This window comes from Macrobrachium rosenbergii, chromosome 42 (assembly GCF_040412425.1).
Source record: "Macrobrachium rosenbergii isolate ZJJX-2024 chromosome 42, ASM4041242v1, whole genome shotgun sequence".
NCBI lineage: Eukaryota > Metazoa > Arthropoda > Malacostraca > Decapoda > Palaemonidae > Macrobrachium > Macrobrachium rosenbergii.
The window spans coordinates 24,796,588-24,815,302 of NC_089782.1; the positions used below are offsets into that span (position 1 = coordinate 24,796,588).

At 36.0% G+C, this 18,715-nt stretch overlaps 1 protein-coding gene across 1 annotated transcript; it reads left to right on the forward strand.

The window, feature by feature from the left end:
- The first annotated feature begins 3,572 nt into the window (after positions 1-3,572).
- On the forward strand, positions 3,573-18,600 carry Got1 (Glutamate oxaloacetate transaminase 1). The gene is made up of 8 exons (XM_067085785.1): positions 3,573-3,837; positions 9,423-9,604; positions 10,413-10,521; positions 10,774-10,958; positions 13,911-14,094; positions 14,545-14,710; positions 16,327-16,469; positions 17,173-18,600. The coding sequence occupies exons 1-8, from the start codon at positions 3,723-3,725 to the stop codon at positions 17,310-17,312; spliced, it is 1,224 nt and encodes a 407-aa protein (XP_066941886.1). The 5' UTR covers positions 3,573-3,722; the 3' UTR covers positions 17,313-18,600.
- The last annotated feature ends 115 nt before the right edge of the window (positions 18,601-18,715 follow it).

Sequence of the window (18,715 nt, forward strand, 5' to 3'; positions counted from 1 at the left end):
AGCTGGTTACCTGCTCAGATCAAGCAGCTCTTTCAAATCCCGTCATTCGTTTATTTTTTCTTTTTTTTTTATTTCTCGGGTCCTATTTATGTCATACGTGAGCTTATTCATGTGTTTACCTTCCTCATTAAGTCTTTAAAAAGTCTTTATTTATAATTTATGCTGCATATGCATCTCTGTACATCTGTGCATTAATCAGCATTCCTAAGGGATGATAACAGTATTCGATCCTTCTTAAGAAACCAAATTTGGGGCACACCATGTGGTTCAAAATGTGCATATGTGCCTCTATATTGCATTACACAGTTATACATGCTTTCATACATGTGCCTACTGTGCATAGCATGAGCAACGGTATGCCATATTTTTCAATACCTTGCTCTCTCGACAGAAACCACAACCTCTGTGTAATGTTCAGCTTTCGTCATATGTTGAAAGATCTAAGCGTTTACAAAGTGTACATTGTACATATATATATATATATATATATATATATATATATATATATATATATATATATATATATATATATATATATATATATATGTGTGTGTGTGTGTGTGTGTGTGTGGTTTTGTGTGTGTGGTTTTGTTTTGTGTGGTTTTGTGTTGTGTTTGTGTGTGCGCGCGCATGCGTTTTAGAACTAACCGACCAGACGTCAGTAACAACGCAATGCGCATCCTCTACGGAGTGCGATTTTTATTTCTCACGGATAAGCCAGCTCGATCGAAATTCTAGCATCTTCTCATTGGGGGTCGTTATCGACCGCGTAAATCTGTTATTCGTTTTTTTCTTACTTTAACTGACAAGAGATAATGGCCCTTTATCAGCCTCACTTGAGGGCTGTTGATCACAGGGTCACTGAGTGTAATATGATGTTTATCTTTATTAGTTTTTAGTTGTTTTTGCTTATGTAGTAGTTTAAATTTTGCCTCATTTTCATAGACAGGCTGTTGCACAGTTAGCGGCTATTTTCAGGGTTAGCGAATCTCATCGGTATTTCATATATTCAAGTTCAGGATGTGGAATTTTTTCCTTTCTACGTGTTTTCTGGATAACGAGACTTCTCGCTTTTAAAAGGCGGATTTTGCTTTGGCTTGTCTCAGTTCCCTTATCATAAATTATGTGAAAATTAAAATGGGATGAAGCAAATATCACTCTTCACGTCTCAATGAAGATAAACGGAAAAAACAGCAATTCTTGTACTTATTTTCTCCGCATAATCAGTGTCTCGTTGCCATAATGGGATAGGCAACGCAATACCCTTTTGTAGCCCAGGCTTGAAGGAGACTGGAAAGAGAGGTGGGAAGGCAAAGGAGCTGACATAAACCAGATAGAAACGATTGTCGGGAGAATGTAAGTCAGAAAATACGAAGGCAAGGAGAGAGTTCAAGAGCGCGTGTGTGTAACATTGCAGTAGGCTTCGGGTTGTGGAATAAGCTTGTAGTTTGAAATGGAAACAAGTACCTGTAAAGAGAGAGAGTAGGGGGAGCGGGCGTTAATGAACTTCTGCTCAAACGAAAGTCATTAAAATGAGTGTCAGACTTATCTTGTGAAATGCTTGTCGTCCTTGGACATTCCAGGGAAGAAAAGATTAGAACTGGATATAACCTAATCATTAGTAATTACTAAATGGAGTTTTTAAGCCTAATAATTAGGACGCACTGTAGGACAGATACAGGCTAATTATGTGTAATCCATAACTCAGTTATTAGCTTGATAAATCAATACCGGTGATGCCTAAAACTGGTTATTATTGACGAACCATGAAATACAAGGAAAATTCAGTAACTTCATATATTCAGGTCAGAATTTGCCCCAGATCCATTCGAAGTTTGAAATCTATTCATAACTTAGGGAGAAGCTTTGGCAGCAATTTCGGGTTTGTTAAGAACGCCCTGTGAAAATCAACTGTCACTGCAGCTTCAGTAGTGACATGGGAGTAGTGATGGTGGGATGGGTGGCGGGGTGGCAGCTTGCACTGCCATATATTTTAACAAAGAAAAGCAATTTAACCGTGAAAGTCATAAAAGACAAGAAAGTAACATGCATCATATTCAAAGAGAAAAACTACAAAACATTGTTACCATCAGGGAAAGAGTTAAGTAGATTATGTGTGTTAATGTTTTAAACGACTGAATGGGGAAATCGTGATGTATTAGAGATGTGATGACACAGACACAGAGTTGAGCAGTTTAGGGCGGAGAAACCTAGACTGAACCCGCAGATGGGTTTTGAAAGCCTATGATAAATCTACCTCAAGATTATAAATTAAACCAGGACAAGAAGTTAAAGTGCAGTTCACATTTAAGAAGAGACTAAAAACATTCCTATTTAATGGCGAAAACAGAATAATTGCTACTGGAAAAATAAACTAACGTAAATTTATCTTAGAGGTCGAGAATAAAAATAAACATAAAAACGTGACAAATTAATGCCGATGTTGCGCGATGATAACATCTAATTAATAGACTTTTTGCATGCTTCATTTGGCTGTGCTCACAGTTTTAGACCTTTGCTTTAGGTCGCTGCCTGTAAAAGTCATGGCTAAATGTTTCAAATAACTCATAAATGCCACCAAGCACAGAGTGATGGATCAGCAGAGCAGGGAAAGTGCCGACTAGGGCTGGGGATGGGGGGAGGGGGTGTGGATGCTGGTACATTCCCGTAAAGATAAGACGTAGAAATTACAAGAGAGGGGAAATGGGGTGGGAGAAAGATCGGAGGGACCGAATCCATTTACCTTCTCGGATGAAAAATGAAGAAACGACAGGGAAGCTGGTAAAGATGTCTATCGCACAGATGTGTGTCATCCCGAGTCTAGCACCGATGTTGGACACAATTAATAATACAAATAGCAGTATAGATGAAGAAAGCGTTTCTATTCATACAATTAGGGTTAAGCCGGACGAAACCAGCAACATCTAGTTGAGACTAATTTCATATCAGAAAAATGCAGACAGAAAACTTAGATCAATGAACATCAATATTACAACGTTAAATTCTCACGCGCTTTCTTTGATCACGCACTAGTATCATGTATTTCATACTGCACTTATTAGCTAACAGTAATCGATAATTTTGGACTGATAACCTCCTTTTGGATTTCGAAAAGGTTAAGGAGAGTACGTGCTCTCCAATCAAAGGTGACTCAGTTATCAAAAGCCTTTCCACTGAGACTTACGTACCTTCATGAAATTATAAAGCTACACATTTTCTTCAGACACGCTTCAGTTTGACATCAACAAATGAATGCAAACTTGAAATTTATTATAGTCTACTCGTTAGTGACAAGAAGCAGACGATATTTTCCAAGGACAGTAGAACGTTATAGATAGCAGGAATAGTCTTTGTGGCTCTTAATACTTATCGTCTATCTTAAATAAACTTCCATAAGTATACGGATTTTTTAGAGAGAATAAAGAGGCAATTGTTAAATTTGATGCAGTATATAATATTATTCTATAATTATGAACACCAACAAGAACATGTTCGTCTTGTTAGGGGAAGATTCCTTTGTGAAACGGTGAAACTCCCTTTGTCGATCGTCATTTGTTTTTTTTTTATACTCGGAGTCTCTTGTTTATACTCAGCCGGCTGCAGGCCTGCAGCTCAGTCAGTTAGTCTTAAGCTTAATAGTCTCTCTCGGTCAGTCGCTCGAGTAAGACCGCTCGCAGGACCAGTTGTTATTTAATTCATATTTTCCTATAACATTCGAGAAAATGGCTCCCAGCAGATTTACCGGGATTAAAGTTGCTCCACCTATCGAGGTATTTGCTGTCATGAAGGCTTTCAATGACAGCACACACGAAAAGAAAGTGAACCTCAGCGTTGGAGGTAGGTTGTCATTTCGGATTTGTTGCAAGAGCTCGATATTACCTAAGGAACCGCGAGTGGGCGGAGTCGCTCGCTCCAGCGCCTTTTTCAAAATTTTTTTTGAATGCTATATTTTATTTTGTAGAAGTCTTGCCTCCTGTTTGAGTATAGGCTAGTGAAAGTAAATGAAAAAAGGTTTCTGGCCTAACAGTTTATATATGATGTTATGTAAGCCATGAATACCAAGAAGTAGCCACTTTTAACTTCTATCAACTGTGGTAATGTTGAGTGGGAATGGTAAAAGATATGCTATTGCCTATTGAAACGTCTTTTCGTAGTGTAGACTAAGTATTTTTTTTTATTGTGTAACATTTTTTTTAAGTAACAATATTCTTCAGGCAGCCAGCAGTTTTCAATTCGCTCTCCAAAGCGAATTTTTCGTTGCCCAAACTAAGTCGTTGATACTCGAGAGATTTTATCGTAAAATCTACTGTAGAACTGACCTTGATCGGAATACAGAAATTAGGAAATGAAAGCAGTAAGTATTTTATAAATACTCTTAAATCCGTTTTGAGGCAATAGCCTACTATGATACTAATATTAATGTCGCCAAATTATAATATCGTCTTAAATCCGGAGTGAGGTAATAGTTTACTATGGTACTGTAATATCTCACCAACATTATAATATCAGGGGTACTTGAGGGGCAATTGAATATATTAAAAGTATTTACATACAGATAAGTAGTTTTAGTACATCTGTACTGTGACGTCAGTGCGACACAGCCTGGGCTAGGCTAACTAGTTTCGATACAAATGGTAAATGTTAGTGTTTAGCCCATGAGCTGGTAAGAATGGTCAATTTGGACAAGTTGGAAATGCACCCCCACTTCTGTTTTTCAGCATTAGCATAATGGGACCACAGTTAGAGGTTTATAGGTGGGGAAATCATAATTTAGTGAAACGGATGGATGCATCCAACCAAATCAATCTTGAGACATTATATAAACATTTTAAAATATTTAAAAGTAACTTGTTTCATATAAAGTTTAGACAAAAATTTAACTTCAAAATTGTATTAACTGGCATTAATCAGTCCATCCTTGTTGGGGATTAGTGTTGTCAGTGCACTCCCTTTCATTCCATTTACTGTACCTCCATTTATATGCTGTCATCCAACTTACTTTCCACCCTCTCCAAACAGTTAATTCATAGTGCAAGTGTGAGGTTTTCCTTCTGTTACACCTTTCAAACCTTTTTACTCTCAATTTCCATTTCAGTGCTGTAATACTTTATAGGCCCCAGCTCATGGCCTTAGACCTAAATTCTATATTCTGTTCTTCTGTTCTTATTCAGTCCATTCAAACCTGCCAATATTTACTCAAAGATGACCACCTAGACTTAATTTTGACTCGTCATCCACACTTTGGTGGCTGCTAAACTGTATGTTGCAGTTGTTGTGATAATAGAATACGATCTCATATATGTTATTTTGTAACTGATAGTATATACTGATAATTCAATGCTGTAATTTTTTCTTGTTGATTTCTGATGTACTGTAAGTAACTGCTAATATGTAACTTTGTTTGACGTCTTTGGGCGTAATAAATTTATTAAATAAATAATTATTCAGTCCATGACAGTGTTAGAAAAAACTGAGCATTTTGAATAGTCAAAACTGTCAGTACCATTTATCTCCAAACAGTGGATCAAGCTGCTCTTTGTGACATTTCTTTCATCTCTCCCAGGGCTTAGGTTTATTGGCTGAAATGCTCCTTCTAAATATGTATAGCATTTTGAAAGTGAAAATATTTCCTGTTACTCATGCACAGCATCAGTAGTCCAAATTGTTACATTTTCTTTGTTTTCATTAAGGTAACATTAACCAGACACTCAAATGGAATTAGGTACTTTAATATGCATAATTCCAAAAACTTATAACTATGGAAATGATCTTAGGGCACCCTCAATAAATGCCTAGCATAGCCCCATCCTTGATGATACAGATTAAACTGATTCAGTATGAGTTTTTGCATCTATCCATGTTTTTGCAAAACAATTATAGTAGAATGCATTGGTTATTGCCATTATGTTCAAAGAATTGCATTGTTATTGTTTCCAGTCTGAATTAAAGTACAGTACTGTGATTCGTGGAGGAAAAAGGGTTGGAATTCAGTCATGCTTATAAAGTATAAGACAATGCATCTGGCGATCCTTACCCCATTAACGACAGATACATTTGTATTTTTGCCTCCCAACACATCCTCATTGCTGCAGTTTCTTGGTCATGGTATAATATGGTGTATACAGTTTTAAGGTAAATATTTGCCATTGCACTTATAATCAATTAATCAATTAGAGCTGCAATATATGAGAGCCATGGCATGTTAGAAGCTAACCTGGAATTGATAGAGAAATTAAGAAAATTTGGATAGTAAGAAAGCCAGTCGAGGAGGATTTGTTGCTGTTGCAAAATATATTCAAAGCTGTGAGGATGTTTTAACAAAAGACTGATAGATGGAGACAGACAAAAAAAAAATGCAGATAAAGGAATGTGGACTTTACATGATTTTGCTGAAATGATTCAGTTGCATAGTAACATGAAAACAGAATAGGGTGTAGGATCTGTTTGTGGAATGTAACCTACTAATGGATTGAGAACTGATGAAACATGGTTTTTTGGCAACACCTTTTTATCAAAGCATCGGATAAGGGTGAAAGTTGGCAAATGTATACTTTATAACCCGACCTAATTTTTGCGAGTATTATTTAGTACCTAAGTTCGATAGTTTTGATATTTATAGAGTAAAATGAAGTCGCCAATGCCAGAACCAAGAAAACCACAGACAGTGATCCTAAAACAATTCGTGATGTAAGCAAAATATGATGTCATGGGGCTCCGCCCATCCACCAGGTAGGCGGTAAATGGATATGCTTAAACAGTCTAGGCTTCAACAAATTCGATAATGGCCTGCAGGATATGGAATTGTCCCCGTGGTTGCAGGACTGCTTTTGTGCTAAGGCCTCCCACTTTGTATACAAGTGAGAAGACCCGTGGCAAGATTTACTATAGTGTGAATAGATAATTATTTCTATAGTGGGTAATAGTTACTAGGTCACTCCAGAAGTGTGGGCAGGAGCTGTTAGACAATAGGAGTACTGGAAGTCGGACAATATCCATGAGAGCGTGGAACCAGTCATCACTGACATCGCTAGCGACGATGAGGACTGGGATGATGACCTCTTCCTCGAGAGTGACAATGAAGATATTTTGTAAAGAAATTATTTTTAGTGATAGACGTTTTATTTGTACATCCAGAACATATTAAAATGCAGTGATTATAACAATATGTTCCTCATTCAAATTGATTTCAATATATTTTTCTTTCCATGTTATCAGTATAAATTGTGTTAAATTTGGTTGATATTAAGTAGGTAAATAATAGCTTGCCCTCGAAATCTTGACTAATACCTTTTATTTGCAGCGAGTATATGAACGCTGTTTAGGGTGCTGTATGATATAAATAAAAAAAAAAACAAAGAAATATAGCAATGGGTTATAATAACTGAAATAAAACAATGGCATTGACCTTTACACCTCTAACAATTGAGGGAAATGAGGTATCATTGCTTTTAAGTTGAATTCTACTTGTAGTGACCACTCCTGACTTGCTGCCAATAGAAGGTTATAGTGTTGAAACTTGAGGGAAAACAAAATGGATTGCCTTTTTATATTCCTGCCGTGAACAGATGTAGATCTAACAGGTGAGCTATAGACTGGTTCATTATGTGGATGAATTACGTATATTGAATTATTTGTAAAGTAGAAACAATATGAATATCAAGAAAATGGAAGAATTCCAAGCTAACAACGTAGTCCCAACAACTGCTTTGGAAGTTGCGATGAAACCTTCACAAAATAATAATAATAATAATAATAAAATTATTGAGAATGGTAATGCAATCAAGGGGACGATGACAAATTGTACTCACCATCATTTATATCGCTGAAGCCTAGGATAGGTACTAGCAAGGCCAAGAGAAAGAGAAATTCTGCTCACTTCCCCCCAGATCCCCCATGTAGGCGGAGCTTTGTCTACTTCCTTATTGCGTCAGCAGGCGAATTGCTGTAATGAACAGGTACCTCCAAGATACATCATTGCCTACATAGTTACCCCAGGTGGGAGGTGACTCCACCCAATTGGGTAGGCCTTGTCTACTGATATCAGTTAGTGAATGTGTCATTGGCAAGTGGGCAGAGCCACGGTGAAGAGACGTTTTCCCCATTCGAAAACCTCTTCACTGTGGGTGGAACCTCATGATGTCGTAGGTTAATGTCAGTACTGTATTGTGTTCAGAACCTGTAACTGCAACTTTGATGGCTCTGGCATAGTAAACACACTTTTACTCTGATAAGTACCAGAACTATTGAACTTAGGTACTAAATATTACTTGCAAAAATTGGGTAGGGTAATAAAATATACACTTGCAAAAATTAGGTAGGGGTTTAAAATATACACTTGCCAACTTTCACCTTTACCCAATGCTTTGATAAAAAGGTGTTGCCCAAAAACCGTGTTTCATCGGCTCTGAGTCCCTCAGTAGGTCACCTAATCATCACATTATTTCAAGGTTACAACCAGTGTAATAACTGTTTGATAAACCGAAGAGGCAGGAAGAAAGGAACCTCTTGAGTTCCCGTAAACAGGAAGAACTCCTCCTTTGTTGGATGTTCAAAGTTAGTGTTGAGATGACGTGTTGTCAGGGGAACCATGGCCTGTTATTTTGCAGCTCAGTGTTTATGTTGTTCACTACCGTACATTTCTTGTCATCACATTCTCTGTAACTACTACATCAGTTTCATCAGTTTTTACCACAGTAAGTATGAAGGATGACAAGAGAGACTGCTCATGCACATACAGTATACAGTGCTGGTAAAGAGAGTGCAAAGAGAAATAAAATAATTTGTTTAGGTGGAGAGAGCCATAAAATTTCTTTATATTTTTCTTACCACAGACAGCAAGGTACATCTACCAAATCCATGTTACCAGTATATTTAACTGATTAGTGCCAGAGGGACAGGCCACAACTTGTCTCTTACAATGTATTTGCTTGCTTTTTTATAGCTATCAAGACTGCATGGTTTTGCAGAACTGAATGCAATTTTATATCTGAGTGAAGGAGCCTGGATGTATACTTGCCTACTAAAGTTTATTCTGCTGTTGCAGCTGTTCATCATTCAGACTGTTATGCAGCGTATTCATATCATTTGGATCAGTAATAAATAATTTGAAACATCACTCATTCCCCCAAAAATTACTGTACTGCTCTTGTTTAACATCATAGCATTAAAGGTGTAAGGTTGAGAGGCTGTATGTTTTGTAAGACCTTAAAACCAACCTTTTCCACAAGAAGTGCAACTACAGTTTACATTCATACATGGTATAGTTAAAATGACAAAGCTTAACATGGGTGCACATGTGTTCTCATTTCTGGAGGAAGTAAATTTTTAAGGTTATATTTAATGGAAATAGTTATTTACAATTTTAGGATATGGAGATATATTTACCACATAGTATTGTTAACAAACGAATACCATCCCCACAGCTTACCGTACTGATGAAGCCAAACCATGGGTCTTACCAGTCGTAAGAAAAGTAGAAGCAGACCTTGCAGCCGACATGTCTCTCAATCATGAGTACCTGCCTATTCTTGGCTTGGAATCTTTTTCAGTTGCTGCTGCCAAGATGTTGCTGGGTTCTGATCACCAAGCAATTAAAGATGGAAAGGTAAAATTTTTTATGCATAGTATACATTTTGTATTTTTATTTATTTGTTTGCTTGTTAGTGTTAGAAGCCAATTTTTGCAGCGTCTATGCCCTGTACATCTTATGTAGTTTGGAGGATCTTCATGTGAGTTTAGTAGATCCTTACAGTAGTGGATAAATGTTAAAACTTAAGCAAATATATAGGTATTGCTGGAACAAGATTCCCTTAATAAGTACTCTTTAAGTACAACATTAACAACTCTTATAGTAAAATAAAATAAGGCATTACTCAGTATTTATGTAAAATTTGCCGTACACATTTTCTGTAAAATAATACTTTACTCTATAGGGAAGTTAGCTCATTGGTTCCAGAGGATATGTCAGGATGTCGTAAAGGGATAAACAAAATTCTTCTGTATTTGGGATGCAGGCCTAAATGTTATGTAAACCAATTTATGACAGTAAGTTGATGATGGATGCACAAGCTAACTAGTAATTGCATAAGATGTTTGAGACATGGAGTCATCATAAAATTTTTGAAATGAGTGATAGTGCTAGATCTTATCTGTCAGACTCATGCAGGTCCACTCCTAGCTTCAATCTTGAATGCACACATTTACAGCTGAATTATCCAGCTGATTTATGGGAGCAGTGTCTTGTACATACCTTACCCCAGCTTTCCTGATTGTATATTATCCACTGGCCAGCAATATATAATGAAAGAGATTAGTTTAACGCTAAGCTTCTGCTGTCTTACTTACTGATGGTAAGTAATAATGTGTGGGGCTGAAAATATACTTTAACACACATTTTTTTTCTTTGATGGCAGGTTACTTCCATTCAAGTGTTGTCAGGAACTGGTGGCTTAAGAATTGCTGCAGAATTCTTGCACAGAGTTCTCAATTATGACACCTTTTACATATCTAATCCAACTTGGGGTAATTATTAATTTTATATGTTAATTTCCACTGAATTTATGTGTTAGTTCTTTGGGCTTTATATAATTTAGGTAATATGCCCATTTGTTATGTATGGTCAGAGGGAAATTTTAGTGAATGAACTTTGAGATTGTAAAAGATGTGTTCATATAATATAAATCAGAAATGGTTTGTGAATTTTGGTAAATTAAAAAGTAACAGGGTCTTGGTAAATTCTTGATAACAATGAGCTTTGGTTACACTTTATTTCAGGCAACCACAAAATGATCTTCAACCAAGCTGGGTTCACAAATTGTGTTCAGTACCGGTACTGGAATGCAGGGACTCGTGGTCTTGACTTTGATGGCATGATAGAGGATCTTAAGAATGCCCCAGAAAATTCAGTCATTATCCTTCATGCTTGTGCACACAATCCAACAGGAGTGGATCCAACTGAGGTATTTTATTGTTGCAGGATAAATTCGGCAACAGATGTTTTGATTGTCACCTGATCTCAGATTGAATGGTATTTTTTGTTTGTATTAGTGGGGCTTTTTATTTTATATGTATACTGTATGTTTATTCAGGCATTGCATGAAAGCATGATTGAAAGTCTTTCAAAAATTTTTAAAAATTAAGTTAATTACGTCATAAGAGAATACAAACCATTACTTTACATGTGCCTTTTTTCAAGTCTCATGACAGAACAAGCCCTTAAATTACCTCATTAGTGGTAATTGTTTAGTGACTGGAGTGACTTCAAGGGGGTACCCATTCCCACTTGTGTGCTAAACCTTTCCAATAGTCCTTCACACTCAGTGTGACCAGTTTTAATTTTTAGTCCATTTCTTTATTTGTGTGACTATAATGACCAGTAGAACTGCTTTTTGGATCCAAGGCTACTTTGCAGGATGGAAGGAAGATGATGTTTCACTACATCTCTTTGGCTCCAAGACTTCCAGTAGGAAGAAGTCTGTATGGGGTTAAGCATGATGCTTGAATGTCCTCAGCCCCAGGATTTAATGGAATACTGTAGAGTTACTACACTTGGATATCTTGTTCGGTGATTTGGTACTGGTTGTGTAACTAATCAGCAGCCATGAATGTTATCTTTTTATCAAAGGACATTGTTTGTTGATGGAACATTTGGTCTTCCACATCATCTTTGTAGGCTGCAGCCTATATTGCCACAAGGGAAACCCCTCCCATTATATTGATGTTCCATACCAGGCTTGCGACTAGAGGACCCTAGGCAAGATTAGAAAGAGTGAAAGTGACTGTGGTTTTAGTTATCCTCCTCTTGAGCTTTTTCACCCAATGTGCCTTGTGTAGTACACTCACTAATATTGAAGCTTCTTGTCTGTGTCCTTTTGCCCCAGTCTGCACTGCTTTTCGCATTTCATGTCCATTAACCTACTTGCCTTAATGTATCTTTCTCCTGCTCTGACTTGTAGGCCTCACTTGAGCATGAATCATTCACGCCACGATTGTTAGCCCAGGAGCATCACTTGATGGTCACTGTTAACTACTTCGATAATTCGATAATGAACTCCATCCATAACTGGCAGTAGTTGACTTTGGCTGCTTTCCTGTAGAACAAATGAAAATGTCCCAACTAAAGGTTGTTTGCAATGTCCATTCAGCCCCTAGCTCCACCTGTTTAGCCTTTTACTTTACCATCATTCCCACTTTCTTCTTCCATTTTGCTGTCCAGTCTCTCTACGCCTCCTTTAAACTGTCTCAAGCGCTGAATGGCTTCAAGTGCTCAGAGTTTGGCTTTATATACAGATTTTTAAAATCAAATGTAAGATAATGGACAAAGCCTAACAGCAAAGGATGCAAGGGATGTCTCACAGACCAAGTCATCATGGAGGAAGGTTTGTTTGCTTTGATTTTACTGTAGATACAACTAAAGTTTCTGAGGTCAAGTTCTTGTGATCTTATAACTGACCTTTTGGAGAGCTGCAACAAGACTTGCTGCAAGATGTAATTTATGTTTCAACTTCAACATAGGGTTGAGTGTGAATTATTTGTGACTATGCCTCAAACTATTGACTGGAATATTCAGTGCACTTTTGCCATATTTTAGAGTTAAGTGTGAAACTTAGAACAGTTGAAAGAGATTTCATGGTGGGGGAATATTTTTAGAATACGGATCTTAGCCTTGTCTGCCATTAGATGTAGGTTTGTCTTCTCAGAACTCTCCTCAGAGCTTTAATTGACCAGTGGATCTGAGAACCAATTGAATGTCAAACTAAGGTTAATGGTTTGTTTCCTGTGATTAGTTTCTTCTCACTTGCAAGCTTGGTTATTCTTTTTTGGAAACATAAGAATTCATTTCTGTTCTTATTAAGAGTTAAAAAAGAATTCTCTGACATCTTAAATCTCATCCAGAATGAAGTTTGTTACTTCTAGGCATACAAGTTGATCAAGATTGACTAACTAGTCCTCCATGGCTTTATAAGGGCCATAATTAGTTATAAAAGGCTTTTATATAGGCCGGCTTATGAAGTTTTTCCATGCTTATGACTTACTATTAAGAGTTGACATGACACCTCAACATACTTCCATTTTTATATTTCATGGGAGGTGAAGCAAAAAACATTTGTCCAATCACAGCTCCAAGAGTGTACTTGAAGTTGACAAGATGGCTCTCAACAGAGTAAAATATTCTTGCTTTTTCTTTACTGAAAAGCCTCATTTAACATTTTTCTGTGGCATATGTGAGGTCAGACTCATAACTCTTGGCTTATGATTAAAGACCTTGACCTACTAAGACCAGTGAACTTGGGCACTTGTCAATGTGGTGGTATCTATTTACTAAACATGAAAATTTCTTTTGTGGTAATAGTCACATTGTAGGGGCAAGAGCACTTTGGATTTGTACTGTATTTCAAAGTTGCATCTGTTGGAAGATAATGAAGTTTTGATAATAGACTTTTTTTGTGAATTTGCTCGTGGTTTACCATTATTAAGCTTATACATGTTTATCTTTGCCATATTTATCCTTGCTTTACCATTGTTAAATTCATACTACCATAGTGCAGGGAATGATGTAAATATGTAAGGTTCAGAGTGTATTGGCCATCCATTACGGGGATGTGATTAAAGTTTGTTATAGCCTTGAAATTCTGGTTATGTTTATGAATATTTTGACAGTTATAAGTGGGTCATGCATGTATACCTTCAGATTGCTTTTCACTTTGAAGATTTGCTATTTTATTCTAAATATTGCTGTTGAGGTCCTGTTGTAATTGAAAGTTTATGAGCATGTTATGAAGGTGGCTTATAATGGAGGAATGCCATAATTAATTTTGATGTTTGCTAGTAATTCCATATGAATTATTTATTTGTTTATTTTTTTGCATTTGGCACCTTGTAAGATCAATCAGTCTCTCAACTCCCTGTAGGACCAGTGGAAGCAGATTGCCGATGTTTGTGAGGAGAAGAAACTCTTCCCTCTCTTTGACTCTGCCTACCAAGGCTTTGCATCTGGAGATCTTGACAGAGATGCTTGGGCTGTGCGCCATTTTGCTGACAGAGGATTTGAGATGATGGCCACACAGTCCTTTTCCAAAAACTTTGGTCTCTACAGTAAGTTAGGAGGCTTTTAATTTAGCATTTTATCTACTGGCTTTTTTAAAATTTACTTTTTAGTGTTAAATTTATCTTTGTATAACAAGGAAAATACAGAATATTGCCCAAATTTTAGATATGCTTCTGTAGCTTAGTTTTGGCTACTTAAAATTGATGGGAGAATTGATATACTCTATTGATAAAGGTAGTGTAAATATTGAGTAGGTCTAATGAAAGTTAAGGTATGATACAAGTACCTTGCAACCTTGTATAAGAGTAAATACTATAGAATGTAGTTGTTTTTTATCTTAGTTTCCAAGTTGCCAGACATTAATACATTCTCAAGTTTCCAAGTTGCCAGACATTAATACATTCTCAGGCAGACTTGGCAAATAGAAATAAATTTACAGGTTTTTGAATTTACAACTGCCAAGTTTTATAACACAATGCCATTAAATTCCTCCCCAGATGAAAGGGTTGGCAATCTGATGATGATTGTTAATGACACTAGTATGATTGTTCCCATGAGGTCTCAGCTGACATTACTTGTTCGAGGTTCTTACTCCAATCCTCCAAGCCATGGTGCTCGCATTGTTTCTGCTGTCTTGAACAATGAAGCACTTTTTAATGAGTGGTAAGTACAAAGCTTATGGAAATCCTTTGCAAGTTTCAAGTTCTGATGCTTGTGTGTGTTTGTTCTTGGTATAGCTTTCCTGGTGTAATTCAGAGCTAGAATTTTGAAGCAAGTTTGTAAGAAACTGACAGTGTACGTCACAGAATCATTCATTGTCCTCTTCTCACCAGTATTTTTATAGTACATAATTTTGTCCCATTTTAAAATTAGCATTGCTAGTGTTTACAACACCATCTTTCAGTTTTCCACTGAAATAATGTTGGTACATATATTGCCTTCTAATTTTGCTTGATTGAAACTACTGTAATCATAATGAATGGGACAAATTTTTTTGCCATATGTCAGTGACAAGATGTGCTATGTGTAATGCATGTTTCATAGTATAAAAAGCTCATTAGATAAAGTAGGTGTAAAGTTTAAAGGTTTGAGATAGTGGTTAAACATTTGTGAACAGTAAAAATCTTTTTCACCATTATTAATGAAGTTTGATGATGAATGTTGGTTAAAATGTTGAGTCGGTAGAGGAAGAGCTTAACAAATTTGATGACTGAATGCTGTAATTCCATATTGTGTGTCTGGCAGCTCACCCTTGTTCAAACAACATATATATCCAATTCATTAGCATTCATCTAGGTTTTACATGTGTATGTGTACTTTGGATCTGCTAATAAGGAGGAAAGTATGTTGCATGGCCGCACTATAATTACAGAAACAGCCCTGAGATCTTGAGTTTGATTTCGAATATTTCATGTCATAAAGCCATGGGTGACTTAGTTTTACTTGGATGGTACACAAGTTATGTGCTTAGCAAGAAGTTCCTATAATTGCTGATTGTTTGTACTGTATGACTAACACTACAGTACTACAAAACCAGTTACTGAATCTCACCATCTAAGTGAGATATTGCCCACAGTGTCCTGGCCAGCCCTGTTAGAGTTGATAATCTGTACAGTGAGTCTCATTATACACACAGTAGGCAGTACTTGGCTTTATCATAAAGTACTTTATTGAGATCACTGAAACATTTCAAAACTAGCATACGGTTCACCCAGAGGTTTTGCAGTTCAGTGAGAATTAAAAATTGGGGCAGTATTTGGCGATGTTTGTTACCTCCCTTCATCCCAGGCTGCATTGTTTTCTGCCTTAACTTTTCAACTGATCGTTTTACAATCCTGAGCATCCTCTGTTACATTCAGTACATAGTACTGAGTTCTCCCATGCTGCTTTCACATAGCATTAACATGGCCATTGTCCTTGATGTACTTTTTCTGTGGCTTCCATTTCAGTTCATCCATAAGCTTTTGTATAGCTTACTTTGTGCCTAAAAAGTAGGAACAGCAATAAGTGATGCTGGTAGTCTGTAGTTTTAAGCCAAACTAAAACTAACAATGATTATCTTTGTCCACTAATGTAAGAGGTAGCATAATAGCAAGAGTATGGAAAGACTCAGTTCATATGAAAAGTTTTTTGTTTGACTTTGGCTAATTACTCATTGACAAGGTAACAACCTTGCACCATTGGTAATGGCCTTGACTTTTTGCTTTTTTCATGTTTTATTTGCTTTAACTTGGCTCCAAGTTCTGTTTCTTGCTGTTCATAAAAGTTTTAATCCACAGGAGAGAATGCATCAAAATAATGAGTGGAAGGATTATTGAGATGCGCAAAGGACTAAGAGAACGCCTTGAGAAGCTTGGTACCCCCGGGACCTGGGATCACATCACCAAACAAATTGGAATGTTCTCATTCACTGGTCTCACAGGTATGTGTCTTCGTTTTTATACTAAACTTAACCGTACTATGTGAGAGGCTTTATAAACATTAATTTACAATGTCTATAAAATATCCAATGAGTAAGTTGATTTAGAAGTCCATTGTTCTTCTTCATATTACATGTGTTTGTGTGTAGTTGAACACAAAAAAATAATTATCATTTGGCTTTACTGTAGTTAAATTGAAATACGTATCTAAAGATTTAATGTTTATGAAATAATGTTTATAATACTCTACAGAGGCAAAACTTAGTTCATTCAATACTGTTACATGTGAGGAGTTGAATATTCCTTATCTTGACCATGAGTTATTAATCTTTGTTAAATATTAATTAAGTTTTGAATTGCTGCTTGTAACCTATAGAATAAATTTCAATTTTTTACTCTGAAAAATGTTGTTAGAAAACTTACTTGAGAATAGCTGTAGGTTTTAGAGAGAGAGAGAGAGAGAGGGAGAGCCAAGAGTTGGGGATTTCTGCATTGTTAGTCATTTTCCATACAACTTATTTTTCCCTGTTAGCACTAGCAAGAATTAATAAGTAATTTTTTTTTTTTTTTTTTTTTTTTTAACTAGAGAATTTGAGCCACAAGCATCAGACTTCACCTTGTACAAGTACAAGAATGATCATTGTTCAGAATTTTTTCCATATTTTGATAAGTTTTATATTAATGATCATATTTTTTTCCTTCCAGCGGATCAGGCTAAGCACCTGGCAGATAAGTATCACATATTCTTGCTTTCAAGCGGTAGAATCAATATGTGTGGACTGACTACTGGTAATATTGACTATGTTGCAGAGGCTATTCATGATGCTGTAACCAATGTCAAATAAAACATAAGTTTCAATGGTTGTGACTCATTGAAAATCAATGGTTGGAGGTTGTAGTGATAAAGGATTTTTACCATTGATTTAATTTTCCAGTATCGATCAAACCAAGGGCTCGGCGAAATTTGGAAGCTAGGTAAAAGATCAGTTTTTCATTAAAGTGGTAAATTGGGAGAGTTATTTGACTTTTAAAAAATTTAATGTTACCTGAAAAATATGAGTAAACTGCAGTAGTTCATACATTGCTTAAAGGAGGCACTGGCTGTGTTTCAAGAATTCTTAGACATCATTTGAGCTAATATTAAATTTGTTTTCTGTATATAATGTGCTCTAATTTATAAGGTTATTTATAGAGGTAGACCCTGCAACACTTTCTCCTGAAATTAATACTCAATTACAGCAAAGAAGTGGGTGTTTTCAAGTTATGTATATGCTCCAAAGCAAAATACTCTAAATACAAAATTAAGCAAAGGCAGATTTGCTAAATAATTGGCATATTTCAGTATGCCAGGTAAAGGGCATTTCACTTTTTTTGACCAAATTATTTTTAAAATCTGGTTGTGTAAAGAAATATTTACATGTTATAAAATTTGTTGCAAGATCTGAAATGACATTTTAATGAGAATTTACTTAAGGCATCAAAGAGTAATATATTGTAGAGGATTATTAATATTATTGAAATTGAAATATATATTTGTGGATGAATAGCAATATATGAGTAGTTTTGTGTAATTGTGAATTGTACAGTGTATAGAATGGTGCAACAGTGAGAAGTCAGTGATCTGTGAAAATTAAAGGAATTCATATATGATTTTTATTGCCTCCTGAAGCTTGTAAGTTCCCTTAAAATATTCAAGACTTCAGTGATTTTGAGTCTTATTTTATTTATATAGGATAGTATTTTTATAAGGTTGACAATTTACCATACTGTTTTATGGCATTTTTACATAAATGGCATTACACACGTTACTTATTTGTACAGTAATATAATTGAGCCTGCAGATTTGACTGTTGTTTGTGAATCTGTTAAACTTTGTTTAACCTGTATTTTGTGTACAGATTATCATGATTGTTAATTTGCTCTATATGCATTTGACTGTAGAATGTAGGTAGAATATTCTTAAATATTCTAGAAGAGAGTTATGATGTTGATAAGAGTGATGCAAATGTTAGTGCCTGTGTGTTAATAACAGAAGATGAACCTTCAAAACACGGTTGATTGTTGCACCTGTAAATATAGTTTTTGTTTCCATTGTCACTATTTTGCCAGGAGAGTAAAGACCATTAAAGCATTTGCCTTGGTTTTTATTTGCCATTAATATGAAGAAAACAGTGTTTTTGTGAGCACTTTATTGCAAGACTAACAAAATAGAGGCAGCTATTTTATTAGGCCTGAGTAAGGCTGCAGA

Coding starts and splice junctions, on each gene's coding strand:
- Got1 (XM_067085785.1), top strand. CDS start 3,723: ATGGCTCCCAGCAGATTTACCGGGATTAAAGTTGCTCCACCTATCGAG. Junction 3,838..9,422: donor AGTGAACCTCAGCGTTGGAG/GTAGGTTGTCAT, acceptor CCATCCCCACAG/CTTACCGTACTGATGAAGCC. Junction 9,605..10,412: donor AAGCAATTAAAGATGGAAAG/GTAAAATTTTTT, acceptor CTTTGATGGCAG/GTTACTTCCATTCAAGTGTT.